This window comes from Melospiza georgiana, chromosome 3 (genome assembly GCF_028018845.1).
Source record: "Melospiza georgiana isolate bMelGeo1 chromosome 3, bMelGeo1.pri, whole genome shotgun sequence".
NCBI lineage: Eukaryota > Metazoa > Chordata > Aves > Passeriformes > Passerellidae > Melospiza > Melospiza georgiana.
In genome coordinates, this window is record NC_080432.1 from 69,893,880 (window position 1) to 69,903,755 (window position 9,876).

Genomic DNA, 9,876 nt, shown 5'->3' on the forward strand with positions numbered 1-9,876 from the left:
GCGCCGCCCCGCCCCGTCCTGTCCCGTCCCGGTAACCTCGGGCAGCAGGCGCCGCCCGGCTCCTACAAACGGCGGGGCCGCCTCAGCGCCGCTCCCGGCCCGGCCCGGCCGCGCTCCCGCCGCGCCCCCGGCCTGTCCCTCCGCGCTCGCCGTCGCGCCGCAGCCAATCAACGCGCGCGGCGCGGGGCGGGCGGGAGCGGGCGCGGGGCGGGCGCGGCCATGGAGGACGTGAGCGCCAAGTTCGTGTCGCAGAAGATCAGCCGGACGCGCTGGCGGCCCCTGCCCGCCGCCGCGCTCCAGCCCCCCGACGTCTTCGCCACCGGCTCCTGGGACAACGAGGTACCTGCCGGGCGGGCCCGGAGGCGCGGCGCGACCTTCCCGCCGGAGCGCGGCGCGGGTGGCGGCGGCGCCCCACGCCACCTCGGTCCCCCGCGCCTCCGCCGCTGGGCGCGGGAGAGCGCGGCCGGAGCCGCCCGTGAGCGCTGCCCGGCTCGGCACTCCCGCCCTGCGCTTGGCCGTGCCCTGCTCGCTCCCCAAGGAAGCCGCGGGGCCGCCCCCGCGCCCGACAGCGTTATCCCCCTGGGCAAGCGCTCCCCTCCGGCCGGGGCGGCTTCCTGTGGAGCTGTGCGCAGCCCGCAGCACATTGCTCTCCCTGGCTGAGCCTTACTGCTCGCTGCTTTCGAAAGCGTTCTCGAGTAAATGTGGTATCGTTTCCGTTCAGGATAACAGGATCTCCATTTGGTCTGCTGGCGACCTTGGAAATGCGGGCCTCAATGGTGAATATCATGGAGAACCTCATTTGCTGTGTGACATCCAGCACAACGGTGATGTTATGGATATGCAGGTAAAATAGCTGTGTTGAATAGATCCGTATTTTTTAAGGGCTGGTCACTTAGGAGGAGTTCAGCGAGAGTGAACTGTCAAAATGCTGAGATTGGCCAAAAAATTCTTACAAAGAAAAAGAACAAAGCCAGTCAATATTGCTGTGGTTTTTGTGGGTTTGAGTTTTTTCCCCTCCACCTACCAATAATTTAGGTTATTCTAAAATCAAAATGATCACCTTGATGCTAACATTGGCTAATAGCATTCTTGTTGACTCTCTCTAGTTTTTGGATCAAGAAAGAATTGTGGTTGCCTCGTCAACAGGAACTGTAACTATATTCCGTCATCATCAAAATAACCAGGTATGTGACATGCACTGGCTTTAAGACGCTATTCTCTGTAATACAGGTTACTTTGATCTTAGTATAAAAAGCATATGGCTACCAAAATTAATTTCTTTTTGAAGTCTGTTAAAAAAAGGTTTGATTTGACACATATGAGGAAAGAAAATAGCGTTTTACACACATGCTACATAAACTAGATTCTAGAGCGAGACAGACTGGGGTATCGCCTCGTCTCTATCCAGAAAGCCCATTCATTGAAAACATTCCTTAAGACATTAGAGTGTTTTGGGGCAGTAGATATTAATGGACTTCTGCCTGCCTTATCAGAGTTTTTGCATTCTTGAACTAAACGACTCCTTTTCAATTCTAACAAATTATGAATGAATTCTCGTGTGTGTCCTGTGAAGGAAGAAGATGTGTAAAACTCGGTAGCCTTTTGCTTTGATTATAAATCACTGGAAATAAATGCATAATTACCTTTTTATGTATGTTCATAGTGACACAGTAAAGGTGAATGTCAGTTTATAATTTGGTGTGGTACCTAAAATAAATTTAGTTCCTTGCAATCAAGATCTGAATCTGACCTTTTATTTTCTAAGTGCGTCAGTATTTTTCCCCTGTCCTGGGGAAATATTGAAGACATCAGCCTAGTGAACAACATTTTACAGTCCATAGTGTTATTTCTATTTGCTAGGTCATGTGAACATGGTGGTTCAGAGAAGAAATAATTAATGTGTCGTAGAAGGGTTTTGTGCTTAAGAGTTGATGAAAACTTAGATCTCTTGATTTTTATTTATATAGGGGGATCTCATTCCCATGAAATAGTGTGGCTTTCCTGGAGCTTGTTTCTGGTTTCATGAGTATTCTGGAAGCTTTTTTTTAATCATGTTCATTATTTAAGACCATAATTTCATGTCTGGTTACTACTTAGACATTATCTGCTGACCACCGGTGGGCAAAAGCTCATTATCACGTGGATCAAGACACATCTTGTGGTGGAGCAGCCTGTACAGGAGTTGTCTGCAACAACCCAGAAATTGTCACTGTTGGAGAAGATGGTAGAATAAATCTCTTCAGGGCTGACCAAAAAGATGCTGTAAGAACTATAGGTATGTGAAATACCTGGGTTTTTAAATTAGTCTAGTTTGGAGGGGATTTTCAGGTTATTATAACAAAACAAAAAAGTTAATTGAGTATTGATTTCAGTATTCCAGGTTGAACATGTTTGTTGCAGATTATTCCTATATTCCTCCAGAATTCAAATACTTGTAGCATATTTCAGATGCACTTCTGTATTCACTTAGGTATTTTTAAGTTCATGGTTTTACAGTAAAAGTTGGAGAGGGAGGAGACAGAACATCTTGGAAGATGCACTCAGGTTCTTCAGAATGGAGTTCTATGTTGTAAGCAATCTGTTTTGCTGGTTCCCAATTCAATGACACCTTGACATTTCCCAGGCACTAAGCTGAATCCTTAGCATGAAGATAGACTCTTGTACCTCGTTCAGTAGTTGCAAATGAATGCCTTGCTATTTTTGTTATTGTTTAGTGGATTTAAGAGCACAGTACAAAGTGCATAGGTTTGTAGTCAGTTAAGGTAAGAAGAAAGAAATCTCAAAAGTTAGAGATTATGTAAAAGTCTTTTGGAGCCATGAAGGTGTATAATTGCTAAACTACTTAGTGTTAGTCTGTCATAAAACTTTAAATCCTCTAGAACCTCAGTATTCAGTAATCCAACATTTCTTTTTAATGATGTTTTAGTGAGTTGTTTCTTCCCCTCTGCTTTCATTTAAACAGTAGGCAGAAAACTCATTCAAATATCTGTAAATAGGCATCAGTGTAACTTTTTTGTCTTGATATCAGAAAATGTTTCCATCTTATGCAGAAAGATAATAATCTGCCTATATTTTCAGTATGGGCTTACCCAAAGAATTTTAAAATACTTGAGGTGAAAGTAGACTTAACAAAGTTACCCCATTGTAATTAAGATGAAAAGTTTATAGTAACAGAAATAAAATACTAGAAAATAGTGTCTCTGTTTTCAGAAGGCCTCAAAAATTTCACCTCAAAGCTGTGAAAAATTTCTCCTCAAAGCTTGTTTGACATTGTAAATTACTCTGACAAAAAGAGGCACTGGAGAAAGGACCTGGAAAAAAAGGGCCTTGTTATTTAGTTATTAACAAGCACAGCATAATTTGAGTTTAACTTGATACCACATTGGCAATTCATTAAAGGTCTAGAAGTTGGTAAATTAAGTGTTTCTGTATAAAACTGCTTAATGCCATCAGCCAGAGTTACTGTTTCTTGGGTTTAGAACTCCATTATGAAAAGCTTCAGAGCTGCTTTCTGTCAATAAGTGCTAGCTTTTGAGAACCACAAGCTTGGGTGAATTAATTCCCCTTCTAGGAACTACAAAAAGAAATCTTACAAATCAACAAGTAGTTTTGTAATCACCAGAGCTAATTTAATACATCTGCTTACAGATACGTCTCAGTAGTGTTTCATACAGTAAGCAAGGAAGGGCTCCTTTTTCACAGGGTATTTGCAGATACTAGAGGGTCTCTGTCCCTGCCACTGCAGAGGTTATGCACATGTTTAAGCAGCTGTGTTCTGTTCTCTATTAAGAGTTACTTTGTTGCAATGAAATGGAGACTAGCATTCCTCAGGTTTACCTGAACACTTTCCTCATCTCTTGCAGACAATGCAGACAGCAGTACACTCCATGCCGTGACTTTCCTTCGCACAACTGAGATCTTGACAGTAAACTCAATTGGACAGTTAAAAATATGGGACCTCAGACAGCAAAGAAATGAGCCATCTCAAATATTTTCTTTGTAAGACCTCCACTTTTTTACTTATTTACTGAAAATCATGTGCTACTTTATATAATCTCATTCAAATCTTTCGTAATTGCTTCCTAACAACAGGATGATAAATTACTGATTTATTTTTTAAAGGATTTTAAAGGATACCAACTTCTTTGGTACTTAAATAAGCAAAAGGCAGACTGCTTAATGGCTGGACCACTGTTGTGACTCAGCATTGTGCTTAGCAGGTGCATTTTATGATTTAACTTTTGAAGGACTATTATACCTGTGCACTTCTCTTGTTTGAGAAAAAATACTTTCAATCCTCAACCCCAAACTCTTTACCTGTTTATATTTGATTTTCTTCACAGGCCTAATGTAAGGTTTCTGGCATTTGGAATGTATTTGAATGGTAACTTTGTGCCTTATAAGGTACTGTGAAAAAAGAAAATGGGCTAAATTTCAATCCTGTTGTTGTCTGTGTAATAATTCCCATTGCTGTTCCTAGATTGTGGTTTAGGTACCTGATTTTGTTAGTGCCTGATCTCCCTTTTTAACTCTTAGTATATACTAAACCTATAATTATATCATGCATCAGAATAATATTATTATAGGTATGTATAGAGTATTATTTGCCTGCATGGCTTCTCACTCCTATAAAGCTGTCAGATGCTGTGTAGATGTTCCATAGGGCACAGAACCCGATTGTAGCTTCATGTTACTGCCATACCTCTGGTTTCCAGTAGATGTCATGTGCCTTCAGCCTGGGGTGGTCAGAGTTACAGGAACTGAAGGTCCTGTCAATACAGGTACCTCACTTGTCAATGCTCATGATGCTGAATTAGGAATTAGGAAGGGGAAAAGAGAAGCTAAATAAAAAATTCTTGTTTGGATTATTTGGTTGTTTTGTTTTTTCCTCTTTGCAGGGCAGGTGACAGAGTTCCACTGCACTGTGTGGATAGGCATCCCAATCAGCAGCATATTGTGGCCACAGGGGGCCAGGATGGAATGCTGAGTATATGGGACATCAGGCAGGGTACTATGCCAGTGTCCCTGCTAAATGCTCATGAAGCAGAAAGTAAGTATCTGAAATGGAGGGGGGGGAAGAAGGTGGCATTTTAGGGAAGTTTCTGATTACTGTAAAAATAAGTTGTTGTAACTGTAATAGAAAACAATCACATACTTGCCACTTAATTGAATTATAGAATGGTTTGGGTTAGAAGAGATCTTAAAGCTCATTTACTTCCAGCCTCCCTTGCCAAGGGTAGGTGCACTTTCCACTTGACCAGGTTGCTCAGAGGCCCATCCAACCTAGCCTTGAACATTTCCAGGGATGAGGCACTCACAGCTTCTCTGGAAAACCTGTTCCAGTGCCTCACCACCCACACAGTAAAGAATTTCTTCCTAAGAACCTAATCTAAACCTACAGTGAGTTTTAAGCCATTCCTGTTTGTCCTATCACTACATGCCCCTGTCCTTCATGTGTTTTAGTATAGCTTCTAGGAGGATTTGTTCCATGTTTTTCCCAGGACCAGAGCTGAGGCTGACAAGTTGGTAGTTCTCAGGGTCTTCCTTTCTACTCTTTTTAAACAGGGGTTTGTGCCCATCTTTCCCTTTTTCCAGTCCCCTAGTACTTCCCCTGACTGCCATAGCCTTTCAGACACGGAGAGTAGCTTGGCAACTACATCATCCAATTCCTTCAGGACTCTGGGATGAATCTCATAGATTTACGTACATTCAGGTTCCTTAGGTGGTCATGAACCTGAACTTCTTGTACAGTGAGAAGGACTTTTCTTCCCCACACCCTGTCTTGTAGCCCACCCACTGGAGAGGTGTGGGAAGAGAGGTTGCCATTGAAGACTGACACAAGAAAGTTGTTGAGTAGCTCAATCTTGTCCCTGTCCAGTATTTTCAGTTTTCCAGCATGGATTATTGGGGGACATACACCTTCTTGGACCTTCCTTTTCTGGCTGACATACCTGTAGAAGCCCTTCCTGTTGTTCATTTCATCCTTTGCCAGCTTCGGGTCCAGCTTCTCCTTGGCCTTCCTCACTCTGGATCCCTAACCTTCATCTCTCTACTCTTCCTAGGATGCCTACTACTGCTCCATGTTTTCATCTGGAAAATGTGGCTTCCTTCTCTCTATAGGAGACTGCTTTTAGATAAAAGTGAACTCTCTCTAAACTAAAAGTAGACTTAGTAAGCAATTCTTCAATGAGTTATTAGATGCATTTGATCAGAATGGCTGTTTCTAGGAGGGTAGGTGATAAATAGCCATGGAAGCTAGTGCAGGTAAAGTAAAGCAGAATGCAGATACTAACAAACTTGAAAACATGAGGAAGAAGGAGAGATTGAACATTCATTTGGTGTCTCCGCAGTGCTGAAATAGCTCACTTTCCTGGCAACTATGTGAACAAGACAGCAATTCATTTTATGCTGAAAATTTTGTGATTTGATGCTACATTTAAATTAAAGGAGTAAAAATATTTTTTGATATTACATTTTACTGACTTAAATGTCTTCTGCAGTTGTGGTATTTAGACACAAAGTAATGTGTGTCCTGGGAAGGAATGCATGCTATGTGCAGATTTAAACTTAACTGCAGGGAAGATGACATGCAGATTGCTTGAATTCAGATAAGACTTCAACAATTTTCACAGTACTGAAAATGCAACAAAATAGAGTCTTTTTCTTTTTTTTCCTTCTGTTTTCTTACCCCCTTTTCCCCCTGCCAGCAGAGGGAAAACTGCAGTATCTAACTTAGGATGGGGCTTTGGGTTTCCTACCCCCACAAAATTAAAAATGAAAGTTTTGATGGAGGCATGGGTTCTTGTAAATACATGTCTATATCATGCTATCCAAATGCTTTGATTGAAGTACTTGAGAACTTGTTTTGAAATGATTTTGTTTGATACTTGCAGTGTGGGAAGTTCACTTCCATCCCTCTGACCCTGATCATTTATTCACGTGTTCTGAAGATGGATCTCTTTGGCACTGGGATACTTCCACAAATGTATCTGAAAAACCATCTTTTCTTCATCAAGGTAAGGGTGTTTGAAGTCCATCTGCACTGAATTTGTCAGTTGGTAACATCATTACAGTCAGTGTTCTCACATGACCCAATTAATAACACAATCTTAATACAGAAAACTAAAAGCAGCTTTCTTTTCTTAGAAAGCAATCTTAGATAAGCACTTTTCTTAGATAAGCACTTGAGAAAAACTACTTATATGGCAAACAGTTGTGCAGGGTTTTTCATGGTCTGGTTTGGGTGTTTTTAATCTGCTACCCTCTGACCAGTGTGTGAAGGGCACATCTGTGATTTCAAAGATGGACTGTATTCACTTAAAAATCATCTGTAGAAAAGAAATAGAGGCAGCCTGACTGACCTTATTGAATCTCTGAGGGAGTTGCACTAACTTAGAATACAAAAATAATTGATAAGTTAATAAGATAGTAGAATTATGAATTTACAATTTGGGGTAATAATTGAAACTTTCAATAAATGAAACTAGATCCTTTTGCATGGTGGCAGGATTTTAAAGTTATGATACTGACTTAATATAAGCATTCATTTTCACATTCTAATCACTGCTAAGTGCTTGCCACATTAGACAATAATGGGGAAACTTTCAGATGTCACCTGCTGCCTTTGGCCTCAAAGTTGTCATTCAAAGTTAAGTTTCATCTATGGGAATTATAGGATTACTAATTCAAGTTGGGCTCTGCATGTTTGCAAGTATATGAAGTATAAATCCTTTAGCATCCCTTCTGACACCTGCTAATCTTATGCTGAATGATGGTTCTTAGAGTGTGAGACTTCAGTTTGAACATAAAGTGTTAGGTGGAAAAAACTCAAAGATAGGTGTATCACTTGCTGCAAAGTGGGGAGGAGGAGCAGTAGAGAATAAGTGTTATTGAAGCAAAGCTGAAAACCCCAAATAGAGCAAGACACTCTATAAACAGACTTGTGTTCTTGTACCCCTGCTTTAGTATCTGGCTAGAGAAACTTGCAGGTACTTACACTGTCCAGTGAGATGAGTTAATAGCTGCTGTGATGTATTTGTCTTAACTGAGGGTAGAGCTGGTAGATAATTTTTGTAATTATTTCAAGTACTTGTTTTTTTAAGCTATTTTCTCCTTAATTTACCAAAGAAATGACATCTCAACTACTCTGAAAACTGACTTAAATGTAAAATTTTATTTCCGTTATGTCTGACCCATATCTACTGTGTTTCTCCAAATTCTGAGAATATATAAACAAATTTGAAACTTACTTCTTTGTGTTCCTTCTTTCAGGAGGAAGAAGCACTGCCTATCTTTCCCACAGCACCATGAACCAGTCTGTAGTGAGTGCCTGGCTAAGCAATGATCCGACCAAAGACCGCATGGAAATCACCAACCTCATTCCAAACCAGACTTTGTCTGTGAATAGCTTAGATGTTCTAGGACCATGCCTGGTATATGGTACTGATGCAGAGGCTATTTATGTGAACAGACAACTTTTTGCATGAAGTGACTGTGGCATCCCTTTGAAGCATTGACCAGCTTGAACCACTGGGAAATGTCAGGATCATTCCTAATGCTACTCACTAGTCTGTTATTGGCATGTGTGGGAGCAGCCTCACCTTGGTCCTGGTGCTGTGGAAGAAGTCAGGTGCTTCACATTCTGACAGCTGTCACTTGATGCTCCAGGATGGGTAACTGAGCAAGCTTACATGCCATTTCTTCCCTGCTGCCTGCTTGGTTTTGACAAGCAGGAAAGTAGTCACTAAGGGCAAAATCCTTGCTGTAAAGTGATGTCCATAACACACACGTACATAAAAACAGAGGAAAAGGTAAACGCTGAATTTTTATTTTTCCCTGTAAAGGTATTTTTCAAGTATCATTTCTAAAGCGAAACTGTGGGCTTCGTGGAAATTCTTTTTATGTCACCTGAAAGAGATGGGGTTTTTTTAAGCTGAGTTTTTTATATAGGGGAACATAACTGTTAATGTTAGTTCATGAGCTGGAAGGAAAACTGTTAAAGCTATGAAATGTGAAAGGTTCTATAGGAATCTAAGCATTCTAGCAACATTATTTTGAATTATTCACAGCTTCATCATGGATGCTACATGTTAAAACTTGATAATGCACCAGTAAATCTCCCAACAGAAAAATGGGGTTTGTAATTAAGAAGTCATAACTGACAGATGTGTTGGCTGTGTTTTCAGGTGTAAGAATGAGAGTTTCTAAACTTGAGACATAGTCTTTGTCACAAATTCATGTCTGGTTTGTTGAAATCTTTGAAAAGTTTTAAATTTTATTATTAGCATTGTACCTGCTTTCTTTTACAGAGAACCCTTTCTCTTTTTATTAAAAAGTTTTGCACAAGAGTAGTGGTCTGACTTACTAAAATAAATCAACTAGATGTGTTTGTGGGAACTTATTTGGATTGGGCCTGGGTATTGAACCTGAAGGATGGAAAAACCTGTGTATTTGGGCAGGAACAGGTTAGTTATGAGGTGTTACATGGTATTTCCACCATAACCCCTCTAGAGTGTACTTTAATCACGTCGGCGTGAGTGCCCGGGGTGTGCTGTGGCAGGAACACCTCACCTGATGCACATTCCGTGTGTCTGGAGATGGATGGGGCACTGGGGACAAGGCAGTCGTCCTTGTGCAGGGCAAGGTGTACTGAGTTGCCGATGAGCTCCTTAGAGCAGCTTATTTGAAATTTATTTAAAATGAATGCAAAAGATGGAAATGAAATGGATCACTCCGAGTACTAACCGGTGGGTTTTCCTTCCTGTTGGTCTGTAACGAGTCCATCCTTCGGGCATCAGCTGAAACACGAGGCTCAGCGGAGCTTTCTATCCCCCCCCCCCAAAAAAAAAAAAAAAAAAAAGAAAATCGGAAAATCAG

General features: G+C 41.3%; 1 protein-coding gene across 1 annotated transcript; it reads left to right on the forward strand.

Annotated features, from left to right (window-relative positions):
• Positions 1-205: 205 nt before the first annotated feature.
• On the forward strand, positions 206-9,345 carry NUP43 (nucleoporin 43). Its single transcript, XM_058021380.1, has 8 exons — positions 206-339; positions 722-844; positions 1,107-1,184; positions 2,098-2,275; positions 3,864-3,999; positions 4,899-5,050; positions 6,894-7,016; positions 8,272-9,345. The coding sequence occupies exons 1-8, from the start codon at positions 220-222 to the stop codon at positions 8,484-8,486; spliced, it is 1,125 nt and encodes a 374-aa protein (XP_057877363.1). The 5' UTR covers positions 206-219; the 3' UTR covers positions 8,487-9,345.
• Positions 9,346-9,876: the final 531 nt, after the last annotated feature.